General features: G+C 40.4%; 1 protein-coding gene across 2 annotated transcripts in view; it reads left to right on the forward strand.

The window, feature by feature from the left end:
• The first annotated feature begins 9,412 nt into the window (after positions 1-9,412).
• The window catches only part of FRZB (frizzled related protein), a 33,863-nt gene continuing 23,253 nt past the window's right edge, over positions 9,413-20,022 (forward strand). The window contains exons 1-2 of one of the 2 annotated variants that reach the window (XM_060152501.1): positions 9,413-10,236; positions 17,197-17,244. In XM_060152501.1, the coding sequence (XP_060008484.1) occupies positions 9,759-10,236; positions 17,197-17,244 (526 nt within the window). In that variant the 5' untranslated portion in view covers positions 9,413-9,758. The remainder of the gene's footprint in view (positions 10,237-17,196; positions 17,245-20,022) is intronic. The other variant, XM_060152500.1, reaches the window with a different exon arrangement.

Below are 20,022 nucleotides of genomic sequence, written 5' to 3' on the forward strand. Positions count from 1 at the left end.
AAAAAGTGAAGTACTGACGTATACTACAACATAGATGAACCCAAAAACATTATGAAAGGTGAAAAAAGCCAGTCACAATGACCATATATTGTATGATTGCATTTATATGAAAAGGTATATGTAAGCCCAGAATAGGCAAACTATAGAGACAGAAGATAGATTAGTGGTTGTCTAGGGCTAGAAGGCTTAGGGGAAATGGGGAGTGACTGCTAATTGGAATGGGTTTCTTTTTGGGGATGATGAAAATGTTCTAAAATCTGTTGTGATGGTGTGCTCAACTCTGAATAATCTAAGACCCACTGGATTGTATACTTTAGAAGAACGAAGTTTATATAATTTATGCAAATTATATATCATTACAGATGTTATAAAAAAAATCTGGGGGATTGGCATGATACTTAGTAGGTAAGGTACTTATATTAAAGCACACCCCACTGTCCTAATGAGCGCTGTGCCATTAGGCACAGTGTAAGTTTTCATGTGGAAGCAATGCAGGGCCAAGAGGAAGAGCACGGGTCTTACAGCTGGATTGCTGGATTTGAATCCTGACATGACCTCTTATTAAGTTGTGGGGTCTTGGGAAATTATTTATTTACTCTGTGGCTCAGCTTCCTCATTCCTAAGTGAGAATAATGTTACCATGTTATGAAGTCGTTGTGATGACTGAATGAATTCGATGTTTTTATGGTGCCTGGCACATAGTAAATCATAGTAAATGCTATATAAATATTTATTATTATTATATATAGTCCGCAAAATTCAAAACATAACTTTTTGGTGCTGACTGGATTCCAACTCTTTCTGCTTCCAACTTAGTGAGTAAATGTATGAAAAAAGGAGCCAAAGTTGGAATAAGGAAAAATGGATTTCTAAGGGACAGATTTCAGACAGATAATAACAACAACAAAAACGCAGGAAAAGGAAAACAACATTGGCATTTGCCTCCTCATGTTGTTACATTCTAAGAAATAATACCTTGTTTCTGTGAAATATGATTAAATATATCTCAAGAAAGAGGCAAAATATCTGCATTTTCCTTTTGAGAGCTTCAGTTAGGAAATTCTCTAACTACTAAGTCAACTACTGAGTTACTAAAGTTGTTAGCATTGGGTGGTTCCCACGATTCTGGCCTGAGCTGCACTATAAAGATCCAGTTATTTATGATGGAAGAATGGAGAGAAAGATTGAAAGAGTATTAGTCAAAGGTGGAGTTATTAACAGGTGATGGGAAGAGTAAGATAGCTGAGGGCCAACCTGAGGGTCAAGGGCCTCAATTAGAAAGGATCATGGAGGAAAATGGCACAGGGTAATTAATGGTCTTGGATTAGCAAGAAGTTCAACAGGTCAGGATTCTCACACGGGGCAAATTAGTTGATTAGTGATATAAGGGTAATAAGCCTAGTCCCAGGAAAGGTCCTGTTAGCACCAGGAGGATCCATGTTAAGATTTAGGATATTTACACTGGGTAATTTATTTTGAAGTCTCTCACTTTTTTTTTTTAAGTGTTTACAGTAATCATATTGCTGGTTGTGCTGTTATTTTTATTCTAAGAGCGTTGTATGTATGCTGTGGGATAAAGCAGATGAGGATTTATTTATTCATTTATTTGGCTGTGCTGTGTGGCATGCAGGATCCTAGTTCCCCAACCAGGGACTGAGCCCATGTTCCCTGCACTGGGAGCACAGAATCTTAACCACAGGACCGCCAGGGAGGTCCCTGAAGTCTCTCACTTTGAATGTAGAAATCTTTCAATACCTACTTCTGATATTCTGATGAGCATTATTACTCTTCAAAACTGAAAAAATATTTTAAAAATTCATTGGCTTTAGTAATTGATATAGTTGCCAAGTTGGCAGATTCATGTTCTCATTATTTATATAACCATGGAAGAGACCGAATCGTCTTCCAGGTTAAATATGATATGTGTAACTCACATTTAACAAATCACAGATGACAGAAGACTAGCTGGGTTATCTGACCATGAAATGAACCCACGCCCTTGGCAGTGAAAGCAAGGAGTCCTAACCACTGGACTGCCAGGGAATTCCCGGGTTATTGCTTCTTATTGATTTTTTTTTGCAGGATATCTAATCTTGTGGGGATCATTTTAATGCCATTTTCTAATGTGGCCTTGATGGTCACCGTCAGTTGCTCAGTTGTTTACATCATAACTCAGGTTGGGATGACCTGTGTGTTACTTGACTTCTCCTCTGCCACCATAAGAGGGGGAACTGAGGAGTAAATCAAGACTTCCCCACATATGATAAGATGAAAGATGCAGCAAAACATGGAGGTCTATTCTAGGGTAAGATGATAGAAAGGGTATTCTAGAAATCACCTGCAGTTAAATCTTGTCAAAGGGAGATTAGAAAGAAATCCAGGATCATCTAGGTTTCAATTGACATTAGACATAGGAAGTGCCACAGGGCGAGGTTTCCTTGGATGTGTCCCATACCTTCCCTTCTGGATTCCCAAATCCTTTTAAGCTGTTTGGAAGGTTTGCAAGATTTTAAGGGATTATGTAAACTGAATACCATTATGTTTAATTATCATATAAACTTTATATAGACATTGGTGTTTCCAAATGGATGAAAAACACACACCTTCAACAGAGAAAGATGGTGTAAATAGAAAGAATATTGAACCGGGAACCTTTAACTACCATAACTGACTTCATGACTTTACATAAGTGATTTTTTTTTTTTTTTTTTTTTTTTTTTTTTTTTTTTGCGGTACGCGGGCTTCTCACTGTGTGACCTCTCCCATTGCAGAGCACAGGCTCCGGATGCGCAGGCCCAGCAGCCATGGCTCACGGGCCCAGCCGCTCCACGGCATGTGGGATCTTCCCAGACCGGGCACGAACCCGCATCCCCTGCATCAGCAGGCGGACTCTCAACCACTGCGCCACCAGGGAAGCCCTACATAAGTAATTTTAACTCTGAGTTTTGTCTTCAAATTAAGATATGGAAGGCTGAGAGGCGAGGGAGGGGGAACAGGTGGGTGGGCTATATTGCTGAGGTTCATGTCTTTACCAGGATACTATGTTTCTTTCTGGAACTTCTTTGAAGCTGGATCTATTGTTCTTTTGTTACAATGGGGGTGGAGTGGTGTTGTTTTCCTTTAGAAAAGTACATTAGGGTCAGAGAGCCAGCTGATTTTATTGTCAGGCCTCACCGGGGCTCTGAGGACGACATTTGAATAACTAACAGAGGCATCTAGTCCTCTCTTCTTTCCTACCCCTTTTAGCTGTTAGGCTGCTCTACTGAAATTTTGTTTCAAGTAAGAGAAGATAACCAGGAGATAAAATCATAAAATCTTTATAGCATGTAAAGAGTTTACTAAAGGTAAATCAGAGCTTAATATCTAGCTCAAAACGGTGATACTCCAAATGTCCCTGGACAGCAGTATCAGCGTCACTTGGGAACTCATTAGAAATGCAAATTCTCACGCCCTACCCCAGACCCACTACATTAGAAACTCTGGATGAGGCCCAGTAATCTTTGTTTTCAGAAGCCCTGCAGGGGATTCTGCTGCACATTACCATTTGAGAGTCACTGCCCTAATACTGATGTAGCTAACAGGTGGGAAGCTTTTGTTGGATTGCTTGGAGACTGGAAACGTGAGATCTTCCTAAAGAGGAATTACTAGGTCTGCAGAATAGCTTGGGTAGAGGCCATGAAGCAGGAAGGAGGCCAAAGCTTTGCATTCTATTCCTGGGTAGCAGAGCCAGAGGCTGACCGCCAGTGTAGCCGTGTTCAGAGACCCAGAATCACAGAGAGCCCTGTTTGTCCCATTTCCCAGCTCCTTTCTGCCCAGGAAGAAGTATGATTGTTGTAATTGTGAAAAGAGCATGGATTCAAGTCCCACTTCTGACAGGCCCTTAGCCAGCTGTGAGAGCTTTGGGAAATGACTTCATTTCTCTGAGCCTCAGTTTCTTCATCTTTCCATCATTTTTTTTTCTTTTTTTTTTTTTGCGGTATGCGGGCCTCTCACTGTTGTGGCCTCTCTCGTTGCGGAGCACAGGCTCCGGACGGGCAGGCTCAGCGACCATGGCTCACAGGCCCAACCGCTCCGCGGCATGTGGGATTGTTAGACCTGCGCGGTCTCCTAGGAGTTTCAACTCGCCCAGGAAACAACAAGAGTCGGAAGTCGATGCAAAACGCAAGAGGTTTATTGAGGCCGGTGCACCGGGGTTCCTTGGTCCTCACGCAGGAGGTCGAAGAAGGAACCCTTTTGGGCGCGAATATGTCAGTTTTATAGGTTCCCACTTCCCCGTATGTAAATTATAGATTTGGTTGTGTTCTCCTGCTGATTGGTCCCGGCTTAGGCTCGGACCAGAGAGGGAACTTGTCCCCAGCTGCCTGATTGGTCTTTGACAGACACCTTTTTTACATTTTGTTATCTCCCTCCTTCTCCCCAGCTGCCTGATTGGTCTTTGACAGACACCTTTTTTACATTTTGTTATCTCCCTCCTTCTCGGAAGGGGGCCGGACATCCTGGAAATTCACCCATTGTCTAAGAAGCCCCTATTGTCTGGAGAGTTCTTAATCATTAGCTGGAACAATGTCTCTCGAGTCCCACAGGATCTTCCCAGACCGGGGCACGAACCCGTGTCCCATACATCGGCAGGCAGACTCTCAACCACTGCGCCACCAGGGAAGCCCAGTTTCTTCATCTTTGTAACCAATACCTCTGGCAAAGCGTGGTGTGGTTTATGTGCCTCACACATAGTAGGTATTCAATAAACACTAGTACCCCTGCTCCCTGGGTACTTAGGGCTGATGCTCACTTGTTGCAGAATGAGATTGGCTGCAGTCGCTCTGACTGGTCAGTGTCTGAGCCACCCTAGTTGTTAGTTACTTCACACGTCAGCCCTGCACATTTCCTTATAGGACAGAGGTGGACCGTCTTACAAACCACAGCTGGGGTAAGTTTAAAGTGTATTTAACAGATGAAAATTATGTTAATGTTTAGATTATTGACAAAACAAGACATTGCAAAATTTTTTTAAATTGTTCAAACTTAAATTTTGGAAATATGGCTATTTCACAGTGATAACCTCTAGCAAGATCTTTTTTTGATGTCTCCACAGGAACCCTTATCAGGAACTTAAATGGAATGGTACTTACCATGGTGCCATGAGGCATTATAAGAAGACTGATTGGCCATGACTGGGTCTGGGTGTAGTTCCTAAGCAGCTGTCGAGCCCAGAATTGACCCACAGTCCCAACTAGGTGAGTTCTAAAAGATCACTGTAGCTATGCCCATCAAAATATCATTTAAAAGCTCCAATTCTCCAGCCCCTTCTGTGTGGCCTACAGATTATCTACTTTGAAATTTCTTCACCAGATAGGGAGAAATGTCTAAAGCAATCATCTGTCTTTCATGTAGCCCAGGTGCAGTTTTACAAGAAGATCAGTGTTCTGTCAGTTAAACGCTGGTTAAATAAAGTGGTGTAGAATAGAACATAAGAGAAACAAATTACCAATGACCTATTTCCTCTGGGGCACCCGGTTTCAGCTTTCCCTTAATTTTCTCTAGTGTGGGCCTGTTTTAAGGCACTCAGTTTTTTTTTTTTGTTTGTTTTTGCGGTACACGGGCCTCTCACTGTTGTGGCCTCTCCCATTGCGGAGCACAGGCTCCGGACGCGCAGGCTCAGCGGCCATGGCTCACGGGCCCAGCCGCTCCGCGGCATGTGGGATCTTCCCGGACCGGGGCACGAACCCGCGTCCCCTGCATTGGCAGGCGGACTCTCAACCACTGTGCCACCAGGGAAGCCCAGGCACTCAGTTTTGAGGGTACAGCTCATCTACTAGTGGAAACAATGCCATATCTCATATGTGTTTCCTTCATGATTGTATAGCCTACTTTTCAAACTTGGCTATCATAATTTACTGTTTGTATTTTACTTCTCTTTAATATATGTATATTTTAATATTTAAAATATTGCATTCCAAGTTCCATCAGTCAACATTTCTCAAATGACTATTTCAAAAGAAATAGAAGATGAAGTCTCTTCTTTAAAAAAGAAAAATCATACATGCTATTTAGGAAGGCACAGCCCACCCAGATGAAATAATGAAGAATTTTTTTTGAAGCAGTAAATTGGCAAGTGCTAAAGAATAATTTGCAAAAATGAATGATGTTCAAGGGGAACTAACTAGAAAAATGATCAGAACCAGGCAGGGTACTCAAAAAGGCTTCTGGTGGCCAATAGGCACATGAAAAGATGCTCAACATCGCTAGCTATTAGAGAAACACAAATCAAAACTACAATGAGGGGCTTCCCTCCGGAGCCTGTGCCCCGGAGTCTGTTCTCCGCAAAGGGAGAGGCCACAACAGTGAGAGGCCCGTGTACCGCAAAAAAAAAAAACTACAATGAGGTACCACCTCACACAGGTCAGAATGGCCATTATTAAAAAGTCTACAAATAACAAATGCTGGAGAGGGTGTGGAGAAAAGGGAACCCTCCTACACTGTTGGTGGGAATGTAAACTGGTGCAGCCATTAGGAAAACAGTATGGAGGTTACTTAATAAACTAAAAATAGAGTTACCATATGATCCAACAATCCCACTCCTGGTCATATATATATATGTATGGAAAAAAACCTATAATTTGAAAAGATACACAAACCCCTATGTTTATAGCAGCACTATTTACAATAGCCAAGACATGGAAGCAACCTAAATGTTCATCAACAGATGAATAAATAAAGAAGACGTGGTACATATATACAATGGAATACTACTCAGCCATAAAAAATAATGAAATAATGCCATTTGCAGCAACATGGATAGACCTAGGTATTATCATACTAAGTGAAGTAAGTCAGAAAGAGAAAGACAAATACTGTATGATATCACTTATATGTGGAATCTAAAATATGACCCAAATGAACTTATTTACAAAACAGAAACAGACTCACAGACATAGTGAACAGACTTGTGGTTGCCAAGGGGAGGGGGCTTGTGGGAGGGATGGATTGGGAGTTTGGGATTAGCAGATGGAAACTATTATATATAGCATGGATAACTAACAAGGTCCTACTGTATAGCACTGGGAACTATATTCAATATCCTATAATAAATCATAATGGAAAAGAATATGAAAAATAATATTTATATATGATGGTATCACTTTGCTGTATACCAGAAACTAACACAACATTGTAAATCAACTATAGTTCAATAAAGAAATAAATTAAAAAAAAAAAAAAACCCAAAAAGGCTTCTGAAATTTATTTTAGGTTTTGATAAAGAGAAATTTGGATTAGAGAAAAGTTGTGAGGATACATGTTAGACAAAGGGGGTATTTGACTTATGTGCAGGGGAAGGCAAACACACTTTATTTCAGATAATTGTAGAACCATTAAAACAACTGGCTCATTTTTTTTCCCTCATGCTGTTAAGACTTAAGATGAACAGAAAAATATATTTATCAAACAATCTATTATATCTACTCCTCACTTCTTCCTTCTAGTTTATTGAAAATTCCACCTACATTTTCTTTACAGAGCCCCCCCAAAGGCTCTATTATTAACTGTTTTTATATTTGTTTTTTTCCCTAAATTTTACTTACTAAATCATTTTTCATCTAATTCATTTATATAATTTTTGGCTTTCTTTTGTTAAATGACACTAAATAATTGTAGGCCAGGCAAAGTTGGTATACTCACTTAAATGACTCTCTACCTGCCATCTGTTGTTTTTTCTTTTCTCCTAAGTGGAACAAACTTCCTTCTGAAATAATTTACTGCAGTCCCAAATGGCTGTTTATGGTCATTTTAGAGATAAAATTCCATAAACTCAGGTTAGCACTGACATTTTATAAGTGCTGTCAAGTCAATGCTGGGGAATGGAAACCAGCTCACTTGGTGCTCTAAAGTGGAAGCATCTTTTGTCTGCTTATTATTGACTGTGATAAATGGCTGGATTAAAGCAGCGAAATGTTTCACTGATGCAGAGCAAAGGTGACTTCCTGTTTTGTTTTAGGGTTTGTTTCCTTCTCTTCTCAATGAAGACTGTTTTCTGACATTCTGCAATCCTTTTGCTCAGTAATTTCCCATTGAAAGGGCAGAGTAGGAGTGCCTCTGTAGGTCATTCATTTACAATTTGCCCTGAAAAGGGAGGAAGGGGGAGAGGGAGGCAAAGAGGCGGCTCATTAGTGGAAGGAGCAGACCAGGAGGGGATCTGTTTTCCATTTTCTTTTCTAGATTGAGCTCATTTGGATGAAAAGGGTTTTATTGTTGTCATTATCATCATTATCATTACCAGTGTAGTGTAATTTTCCTACACATCTCTCAAATGTTAGGTGAAATTATTGGTGAGAAGAGTTAATAAATGCCATTTTATTTTAGTGAGTAAAATTGGAAAAAAAAATGCCCAGGTACTTTAAAGCAATTTTCAATTTGAAGCTTAAAAAGCAAAACTCAAAAGTTTTAATTCTGCAGGGCAAAGGAAAAACAAAATATCAACAACAACAAAAAACCCACCCATATCTTGCTTCTGGTGGCCTATTTGTAATTATATAGCATTTCTTCTCCTTGTATGAAAGGCGATTTCCCTCCACCTAGTTACTCAAAATGCAGACCTCTGTAGTCAGGAGCTCTGGGTTGATAAGGCTCCAACACCGCTGCAGGCGTCCCTGTTTCCTGCGGCTTGGACATTGAGTGACGTTGCTTAAGTCTTCCCCCCTCAGGTCTGACTTTCTGCAGAGCCGGTGATCACAGAGGTGAGGCTATAGTTTGCTTAAAGGAAATATCTCCAGGGAGCGTGGGGCTCGGGTGGGTTCCCAAGTGGGGAACTGGGGGCACTCCTTCGTGGGGATTTGGGGTGGGCTCTTCAGTGAAAGGCCGGGGGCTCTCCTTTGGAGCCGGGGGTGGGGGGCTGACGGGATGCTCCCCCGTGTGTGGGTGGGGAAGAGGTGGTCGTCTCAAGTCTGCTCTGTCTTGGGTTCTCGCATCCTCACTGCTTCTCCAGGCTTCCCTTTCCTCCGCCTCCAACCCACAGACCTCTCTCCGGACCCCTCACTCCCTTCCCGGGAAGGGGAGCGAGCGCTGGAGGGCTGGGACTGCATCGGGTCAGTAGGTAGGAAAGTGCAGAGCAGAGGGTCGGAGCCACAGACCTCCCGTCGAGGCTCCTCCTGCTGGTGCCCCCCTGCCTGCGGCTGGCTGGCCGCAGCTTACACCAAAAATTGGACCTTCTGCTCAGCCTACAAGACTTGCAAACTCTTCCTGCACCGCCCTCCCGCATTAGGAGTCTTTGCCCTCTGGTTCCCCCCTTCTCCAACCCCCCTCCGGTCCTCCTCCTCACGTGGGAGAATTTCATGCTTCTTTTAGCACCTTTTTGTAATCCAGGGGAGGTGACACCCCCAGAGCTCCAACTACCTCAGCTGAATTCTACTTTTGTTTTTATTTCTCCCTCGCTTCCTCTTGTTTTCCTCTCATCTGATTCATCTGCGAGGTCCGATGCTTCTGCCAGAGGGAGCGAGGAATAAATAGATGCCGCGGCCCCAGAAGGCTTAGACGTCGGGAAAGAGCAGCCAGAGCTGCAGGAGCGGCAGGGGCGGCGGCGGCTGGAGCTCGGCGAAGCTCGTGGTACCCCATTGGGGGAATTTGATCCAAGGAAGTTGTGAGATTGCCGGGGGAGGAGAAGCTCCCAGATCATTGTGTCCACTTCCAGGGGGGAGGAGGAGACGGCGGAGCGGGCCTCTTGGCGTCCTCGGCACTGCTGCACCCTGCCCCGTCCCGCCGGGATCATGGTCTGCGGCAGCCCGGGAGGGATGCTGCTGCTGCGGGCCGGGCTGCTCGCCCTGGCTGCGCTCTGCCTGCTCCGCGTGCCCGGAGCGCGGGCGGCAGCCTGTGAGCCCGTCCGCATCCCCCTGTGCAAGTCCCTGCCCTGGAACATGACCAAGATGCCCAACCACCTGCACCACAGCACCCAGGCCAACGCCATCCTGGCCATCGAGCAGTTCGAAGGTCTGCTGGGCACCCACTGCAGCCCGGATCTGCTCTTCTTCCTCTGCGCCATGTACGCGCCCATCTGCACCATTGACTTCCAGCACGAGCCCATCAAGCCCTGCAAGTCTGTGTGCGAGCGGGCCCGGCAGGGCTGTGAGCCCATCCTCATCAAATACCGCCACTCGTGGCCGGAAAGCCTGGCCTGTGAGGAGCTGCCGGTTTATGACCGCGGCGTGTGCATCTCTCCCGAGGCCATCGTCACTGCAGACGGAGCCGGTGAGTCCTGACACTGCATAACCTGCGGCGCCCCCTCCCCCCCCCCCCCCCCCCCCGCCCAAGCGCGTCCTCCAGCCGCTTACTTCTTGGAGTCCTTGTTACTCGCCTTTACTCTCTGATTTCTGTCTTTTCTCTTTGGATCACCTCTCTTAATGTCTCTCTTAATTACTGCTCTGTCGAGTACCATGCCTTTTTTTCTCTCACCTCATCACCCTTCCAACGGATGCACTCTATTTCAATAGGCGATCTGTATTTCTAAAACACTCAGTTCCCTCCACTCCCATTACACTTCTCAACACTGCCCCTTCGCTTCTTCTTTACGTGTCCAAGTAACCACATCTCCTATAGTGATGCTTTTTTCTTACTTTCTTAATTTGTTTAGAATCACTTAACTTTCTTGCCTGATTCTCTTGCATTCTCAGTCATCAGTTTTCTATATTCCTCGTGTTTAGCTACTTGTCAAGATTGTATGGTGAAAACAGAGAACTGAAGAACTGTTTTCTTCTAATCGTTAAAAATGCCAAGATAATTCCAATAACCTTACTCCAACCCACAGATGTTAGTGGTATGTGTTTGCTCAACATCCAGTTTGAGCAATTACCTTCACCTTAAATTTCCCCCTCCTTTCAATGAGATAAATTGTCCTTCCATTCCAGACTGAAATAGCTGGGAAACATTGCCATCCACTGCTAATTAGCTCCTGAGACTTCCTGCAGCCACAGAGCTGGCTGAGTGAAATTGCTGGGCTCCTTTCACATTCCCACATGCCTTCAAGTCATTTTGTAAATGACATATGGATGAAAGGAGTTATATTTAAGGCGTGTTGTCATCATACACTCATGTAGTGTTATTTTTAATCTCACCCCTTATCCCACTCTTAAGCTTTGCAAATAATTTGTCTTTGATACTTTATTTTATGCCCTTTCTCTGTGTGCATCAACCACCGGTTCATTTCAGTCTTTCCCTACTGTAAAACTTTATTACAGTTCTACAGTAAATGGAATCGATCACAAGTTGTTTTCTCACTAGTGTTTGGTCTAATTAGGGAAGTCATAACTCTTAAGATCCCAGCTAAATCTAGTTCATTATAGTCTGTTTAATTCTAACTCAAAATCATTCCTACCAATTACCCCAAACACGAAAATTTCACCCTTCATATACTTTAAATATAAACCCAATCTTTTATGATTGGTCCTCTTTCACACCCTCCCCAGATCAACTCTGCCCTTAGATGTGATGTCTTTATACCTCCTTCTCTGTTCATTTCTGGGGCATCAACTTTTTCTTCTGCCTCTCAACTTGCTCAGCCTAAGCTCATGTCCTTAGTCCATTTCTAGGTAAAATAGTTCTTGGTGGTCCGGGAATTGATTTGGAAAAATTGCATTCTGTGCACATTGACCCACTTAACATACAGTGAGTGGGGAGGGGAAAAGTACTTGTACAAAACCAAACTGAACAGAAAGATTTCAAGAGCTTTTTGATGGTCACCTCAGTTTATCACCTTTGACTACCCTTATAGTCGTCTTGATTTTAATGATGAACCAACAACTGGTTGTTTAAAATAATCAAAAAGAAATGTATTTCTTATTAATCTTTGGTCTAAAAGAGCACTCTTGAGCTTTTGTACTCATTAACGTTACAGGCTGTGCAGACACTGGGAGAGCTCAGTTGCTGCCCTGGTCTGCCAGACGCTTAGATTAGTTAAATGCTGGTGCTCTTCTCAGGCCAAGGGCTAGGAATGAGGTGGCCATGGTTCACACTGAAATGCATTCCTCCTCTTGCTCTGAAACCTCTGTTAGAGATGCACCTCAAATGAGAGAGGTTTGGCAAGGTTAATGGCTCTCAAAACCCATGGTCAATATGAATGGAAAGCAGTTTCCTTAAGTGTCCCTTAAGTTACCTATCATCAGACCAAATGTAGAACAAGTGCCTCATTGAAGCCCTCAAATAGGACATGCATGGAAACAATTTGTCAGTCCATGGAACCTGATTGCTAAGCTGCTTTCAAATGCCATAATGTGCTTTGCTGACAGCATCCTTGCTAGAAAAAGAAGTAGGGGTAGGTGGCAGTTGGAACTGTATTTTAGTGATGTTCTCCCTTCCCTTTCCCTTTACCATAACCCTCAGTGTGAATCAGAGACTGTGGCAGGAGGGAGCTGAAGGGGAGGTGGGGAAGGGGAATGGAATGGTGGATTCCAAGGCCAGCTTGCTGAAAATTACACTCCCTATCCTGGGTCAAACTGTCAGGCACCTGGAATTACTTAGGAACTACCACATGTGGCCAGTTTAATTTACGATGCAATATACTCCTTGGTTCAGTGGGATATGGTAGTTCACAAAGCAGGGTTTTTTTTTTTTTCCTTCCTCTAGGTATAAACAGAGTTCCTATGTCTTATGCCTAGAATCTAGCAGAATATAAAAATGAGGTCTCCCTGAATGAAATGGAACCACCTTTTACTTTTCTTCAGTGTCAAGAGGATTTTCAAATCATACCATTCACTCAGATCTGTTCCCTTGTAGTACATTATGACTCCACCAAGTTTAAGGACATTTTACAAAGCAAAATCTTATTGAAATGAAATATTGCTTCAAACTACTTTTTGTTTTGAAATATTAGGGGCAAACATAATTTAATAAAGAAAAGATCGTATCTTCCTGATTATTACTAAGAAATTCACATGAAGTTTATTCTTTTTCCACATTTTATATTTACTAGACAGTTGAGACTGCATGTACACCTGCTTTATCTGAGAATTCGGTTCAATTTAGTCATTCAGCCAGTTAATTAAGACATTAGTCAAATCTTTAATATTGTATAGTGAGTAAAGGGTATGTGCTTGGAATGGGGCAGACTAGGTAGGTATTGAATCTTGACTTTGGCCTCATACCAACTGTTACTATAGGGAAATGATATAACCTCTCCAATTCAAAGTTTTCTAATCTGTAACATGGGGACGTACTGCCTACATCCCATGGACATCTGGTACATAGTAGGTCTTCAACAAATTGCTGCTGTTGCTATTGCTATTTTACCATTATTATCATTGTTATTCAAATTGATTTTTTGTTTGTTTTTTTGGACAAACATGGTCTGTTGGTAAATGCAGATACGGCCTAGATCTTTATCAGTTCAACTCTGGGAAACAAGCTTCACACTGAGAACTAACTGGGAAAGCAGATCTTATTTCTCCTGAATATAAACTTAGTATTTCATTGTACACAAATGTACCTGGACCTCAGGCTCAAGAACAAATCCCTTTGGGAGCAATAGGTATAAAGAATGAGTCTGATGGATGTCTGTTAGTTACAAATAGTTTATCTCAGAAATGTAGACGTTGAGTGTTTAAGAAAATTTATGGTATGATAGTTAACTGGTGTTTATACAGCCTCCTGGTTTGCCATGCCAAGGGCTTTATAATTGCTCCTCAGTCATTGCTGCTTTTTGTTGTCACCCCAGCTCTTGCCCAGCACATTTCTCCCAGCCCTCTCTCGCCTGGCAGAGCTGTGCCAACTTTCACATGCATGCACTGCTGTTTAATCATTTCTCCACTTTCTGGGGAACAGGCAGCCTTTTCTTTAGCCCTGTTCTACAAATATTTGAGGGGCCAAATACCAAGAAAGGAGAATTATTTAGTGTGATATGAGGAGGAAAATGGAATGGAAAGGAGAAATGGACATTTTAGATTAAGACTAGAGAGAAAACATGATTCTAAAGCTTCTTCATAATGTAAAATATTGAAAGGCACTCTGGATGGGGTAGAGAAGAGAATTTTAGAATGCGATGATATTAAATTCTATTTATAGCTAACACAATTATCAGTGGTAATGGAATCTCATGTAATTTCCAAATTGTATTTCAATAATTCACTTTTATCTCGTTCCCACAAAATTCTAAATAGTTGTTTGCTATAAATAGAAAAAATGACTAAGTTATATTTGTCCTTTCTCCTCCTACTAGGTGTATCAAAAGAGGAGACCAAGAACCACCATACAGAGTTTTAAATGATTAAGAATTGGCTATATATCCTCAGTTTAAAGAACACCAGTTTTAAAGTTATGGGCCCTTAGTTGGAATCCCAGATTTGCCATTAATGTTGTACCTTGAGCAAGTTATTTGACTTTAACATTGAGATTGTGAAGAACAAAAAGAAATATTCATGTGAAGTGAATGATAAATGGTAAATCAACATTAATGTGATTGGGAAGAGGACGTGTCATTCTCAGAACAGGAATCATTAGCGGCCACGGAATAAGAACTAACAACACCTAGTATGTTCCAGGTGCTGTTCTAAGTGGGCAGTGCATATTAATTTATTTAATTCTCGTAATAACTGCACGGTAGGTATAATACTATTACTCTTATCTGCACAAAGGGAAGCTGAAGCATCTAGAGAAGTTAAGTGCACCAAGTCCATAAAGCTATTAATAGAAAGAAGATTCAAACCAGGACCTATTTTAAGCTATATTTCCTCTCTTACGAAGAAATAGGTGATACTAACTGTACAGAGAATCTGTGTCTTTCAACCATCAGATTTCAGTTAAAGGAACAAGTTTTCTTCATTGCATTTCAAAAGCCCATTTATATATGGCCTAAGAGAATAGAAGACAGTCCTGGACAATGGATTCCAAGAGATAAGTACTTCTCTGCACTTCTGAGACAGCAGAAGACATACATTCCAGACTCTCCTGTCTAACCCTGAGCCCCTCAGTCTCTGCAGGCCCCAGAGTGAACTCATCATCTCCTTACCTTCATATGACTATTCTCTTCTAGTATTTTCTATATTGTTAAGAGGCACCGCCACACCCATACTCCAGGCCTGGGAGTCAGCTTTGCTTCCACCCTTTTCTTTATCCCCCACGTTCAATAGGTATCAAGTGCTATTAGATCTACTCTGAATCCAGTTCCCTCCTCTTCTTCCCTAATGGTACTTTCTTTGTTTTGGCCTCACCATTTCTTCCATGCATTATGGAGCTAGAATGATAATTGGCTTGCTGACCTCCAGTATGATGCCTCCCTATTCCAACAGGGTGATCTTTCTGAAGTACAAATCTGTTGTTTAAAATCCTTTGATATCTGCCTCTAGTCTTCATGATTTCATGCCTTCTTACCTCTCTAGTTTCCTTTCTCTCTGCTTACACCACTCTATTAGCCCCACTGGAAGACTTGCAGGTCCTTTGATGAGTCCTGTGGTTTCTCACCCCAGACCTTTGCATGTGCTATTCTCTATTTGGAAAACCGTCCTTTCCTTCTCCAGCTCTTTTTTAGAACTCTTCTCCTGGAAACCTATATGACCCCTACCTGAAAACCTTGGGGCATTAAAACCTACTACTAATACCCACTATTTTAATTTAGGATAATTTTGTTAGAATCCCTAAGTTTAACTTTCTGAAAACATTGTTTTGGATTATTTATGATCAGAAAACTTTGGTTTTCTCTCTTATTATTCTAACAACTGATGTCTAAGCACTTTAAAAAGTGTAGAAACATTTTCCTATGAATAAGAGTAAAAGAAGAAAACCACGCTCCCAGGTTCAGCTGCTTCAAAGGGGTTTTCTTTTTCCAAAAGAAGAATTTTATCTTTCAGTTTTATTTCAACCTTTTGACATTAAGCAATTATTTTAAATGTGGATCAATATACTTTTTTAATTTACGGAGAGATCATCTTTGTATAAATCATATGCATATTATCACATGAATATTAGACTTATTCAAGAATAGAATTCATAGTATCTGACCTGAGTGGAACCAAACATTTTAGAATCAAGTCTTTGTTGCCTAATTATCTATATTTTTATTTGGTGACTGCCATCTTTCCTAGGATATAGCTTTTTTTCTTATTTTTTATTAATTTTTTTGACCACACTGCAGGCTTGCGGGATCTCAGTTCCCCAACCAGGGATTGAACCCTAGCCACAGCAGTGAAAGCCCAGAATCCTAACCGCTAGGCCACCAGGAAACTCCCTAGGATATACCTTTTAAAATACCAGCTAATGATTACTAAGCCTGGGAAAGTAATTCATTAGTTGTAATTTTGGGTGTTATTGTTCTAAAATGGTATTACCCCTCCTTGTTTAATTTATTCATGATATGACCTGTGAAGAAAAAGGACAGAGGAAGAACATTATTTTCTATTAGGATAAACAGAGGCATTAAACTCATTTAACATAAAGTGTTAATACAAATGTAAAATGCTCGTGTAAGTGTACTGAGTTGAAGTGTCAGTAAGAACATATAATTAGGTACAGCATAGTGCTTTGCTGGGGCACTCAGTGTTTCATTAGAGGCTGATTTCTAAACTAGAACAAAGAAGAACTTTACATAATTACCATTTTCATTACCATTTATCATTTTATCATTTTCTGGGATTTGGGGATCATGAAAAGGGTTGATGGCACATTCCAATTATTACTGTGTCTATTAATTGCACTGGCTTGAGTAGTCCCCTGGATGGTAGGCTTCCTTTATGCAAATGAACTGTTTAGTGTGCAGTTAACCCAGAGCACAAGAATGCTTTCTGCATGCTTTCCTTAAGCACTAAGAATTAAAATGTATGCCAGTGAAGTGTGATACATCTGTTTATTGAAGAGGTGTATTTAGTTCTTTTAGCCATCAAGAAATGTGTTGGGTGAATACCTAATATATTCATGGGCTTTAAAGCTACAGGAAGTTTTTGTGAAACTCAGAAACTTTGTTTATTAAATACTGAAATAGTATGTACAGTTGATGAAGATTCAAAAGAGTATATCAACTGTCAATCACATGAAAGGATACATTGTGTCCTTATTTGACCTACAAATGATAGAGTGTCAACCTCACAACACTAACAAGAATCAATTTCCTTGAGACACCTGGGTTCTTACCCAAATCAACTTGTGACTGAATTAGATTTTAATATGGGAATTCTTGAAATAATAATGAACATGTTATGATTCTTACTTTATTCTATCACCTCCTTTCAGATTTTCCTATGGATTCTAGTAATGGAAACTGTAGAGGGGCAAGCAGTGGTGAGTATATCACTATCTTCCTGGTTTTCTTTTGTGGTCAGATTAGTCTTGATGTTACCTAGATATTCAAATCTTATTTGGGGAAGTTTGTGTCTTATATTTGCAAAGTAAACAAATAAAAATATTTATTTGTATTAATTTTATTTTTTAAATTAACATGGTAAAATTTGATCTTTTGTTTTGGTGTATAGGTCTATGAATTTTAATGCATGTTTAGATTTGTGTAACTACCACCACAATCAGTATACGTAACAGTTCCATAACCTCAAAACAAACAAGAAAACCCCAGTTCCCTTGAGCTTCTCCCACCCTTAACCACTGGCAATCCCTGATCTGTTCTTCATTGCCATACTTTTGTCTTTTTGAGATTGCCATATGTGGGATGATAGAGTATGTAACCTTTGGACATTGGCTTCTTTCACACACAAAACGCCTTTGAGATTCATCTAAGTTTTTTTTTTTTAATTTTTATTTATTTAATTTATTTATTTTTGGCTGCATTGGGTCTTTGTTGCTGCGCGTAGGCTTTCTCTAGTTGTGGCAAGTGGGGCTACTCTTCATTGTGGTGCGCGGGCTTCTCATTGCGGTGGCTTCTCTTGTTGTGGAGCACGGGCTCTGGGCACATAGCCTTCAGTAGTTGTAGCACGTGGGATCAGTAGTTGTGGGTCGCGGGCTCTAGAGCGCAGGCTCAGTAGTTATGGCTTGAGGGCTTAGTTGCTCTGCGACATGTGGGATCTTCCCAGACCAGGGATCGAACCCGTGTCCCCTGCATTGGCAGGCAGATTCTTAACCACTGTGCCACCAGGGAAGCCCTCATCTAAGTTTTTGCATGTATCAATAGTCCATTCCATTTTGCTGCTGAATATTTTATTACTTGGATGTATTACCATTTGTTTATCCATTTATGTCTTGAAGGATATTTAGGGTGTTTCCACTTTTTGGCTATCATCGACCGAGCTGTTATAAACATTTGTGTATAGGTTTTTGTGTAAATGTAAGTTTTCATTTCTCTAGGGTAAATATCTAGGAATATGATTACTGGGCTAAATGACAAAGATATGTCTAACTTCATAAAAAACTGCCAAACTGTTTCCAAAATGACTGTTCAATTTTGCACTAGCAATACTTAAGAGTTCTAGGTGCTCTGCATCTATGAATGGCTTTAGTTGCATCCTGCAAATTTTGGTAGGTTTTATTTTGATTTTTCTTCAGTTCAGAATGTTTTATAATTTCCCTTGAGATTACGTTTGTGATTCATGCCTTACTTAGGATTGTGTTGTTAAATTTGGTGCTGTTTGGAGGTTTTTCTTTTCTTTTTATGCTATTAATTTTTTATTCTAATTCCATTATGGTCAAAGAATATAATTTGTATTATTTTAATCTTTTAAATTTGATAAGATTTATTACATGACCCAGGATATGATCTATCCTGGTGAATGTTTCATGTGCACTTTGGAAATATATATTCTGGTGTTATTGGGTGGAATGTTCTTTAAATGTCAATTAGATTCATTGATTGATACTTTTTTTTAGTTCTTTTATATTCTTGCTGGTTTTCTATCTACTACATCTATCAATCACTGTGAGAGAAATGTTTAAGTCTCCAAATATTGTGGATTTTTCTGTTTCTTTTTTCAGTTCTGTCAGTTTTGTTCCATGAAGTCAAAGGTGATATTATTTGGTGTGTACACATTTAATATTTTTATGTCTTATTGGTGAATTGACCCTTTTCATGATGCAATGTTCCTCTTAATCTCTGGTAATTTTCTTTTTTCTAAAGTCTATTTTGTTTTATGTTAATATAGCTACTCCAGTTTTCTTTTGATTAGTGTTTGCAAGGTGTATCTTTTTCTATCCTTTTACTTTTAACTTACCTACATCATTATGTTTTAAATTTCTTCTAGACATCATATAGTTGGTTTTTTTGTTGGTGTTGGTTTTCTATCCATTCTGTCAACCTTTGTCTTTTGATTAGTATATTTAGATCATTTACATCTGCTGTAATTATTAATATCTTTGTATTCAGAGCCACTATTTTATTTGTTTTATGTTTGTTCCCTCTCTTTTTCATTCCTGTTTCAAATTTCCTAGCTTTCTCTCGGGTTATTTGAATGTATCTCTCTCTCATTCTCTCTCTCTCTCTCTCTCTCTCTCTCTCATGTGCACATGTGTACACACACACACAGACACACCCATGTATGTGTCTGTCTGATATATATATATACATATATATATATATATATCTTTCCATGAGACAATGTAGTATTCTCTCTTTGAACCATTCATGTTTCTTTCAAACATTAAATATGTTTTAAACAGCTCAAGAGGAGAAAAATAGCCTACTGTATTTATACAGATGTTTATAATTTCTGTTGTTCTTCCTTCTTCCCTGATGTTCTAGTATCATTTCCCTTGTGTCTGAAGAACTTCCTTTATACTTCTTTTAGAGCAGTTCTGGTGGCAGCAGATTCTATCAGTTTTCCTTCCTCTAAAAATGTCTTCATCTCATATTCATTCCTGAAGGATATTTTCATTGGATATAGAATTCTGGGTTGGCAGTTCATTCAGTCCTTAAGAAATGTTAGTTCATTTACTTCTGTCCTCAGTGTTTCTCATGGGAAATTGGTTGTCATTCAGATCGTTGTTCTCCTGTAAGTAATGCATCAAATTTCTCTGGTTGCTTTCAATAATGTTTTCTTTGTCTTTACTTTTTAGCAGTTTGATTACAGTATGTCTGGACATTGATTTCTTTGGGTTTATCCTGTTTAGGGTTAATTG

Source organism: Lagenorhynchus albirostris, chromosome 6, assembly GCF_949774975.1.
Source record: "Lagenorhynchus albirostris chromosome 6, mLagAlb1.1, whole genome shotgun sequence".
Classification (NCBI taxonomy): domain Eukaryota; kingdom Metazoa; phylum Chordata; class Mammalia; order Artiodactyla; family Delphinidae; genus Lagenorhynchus; species Lagenorhynchus albirostris.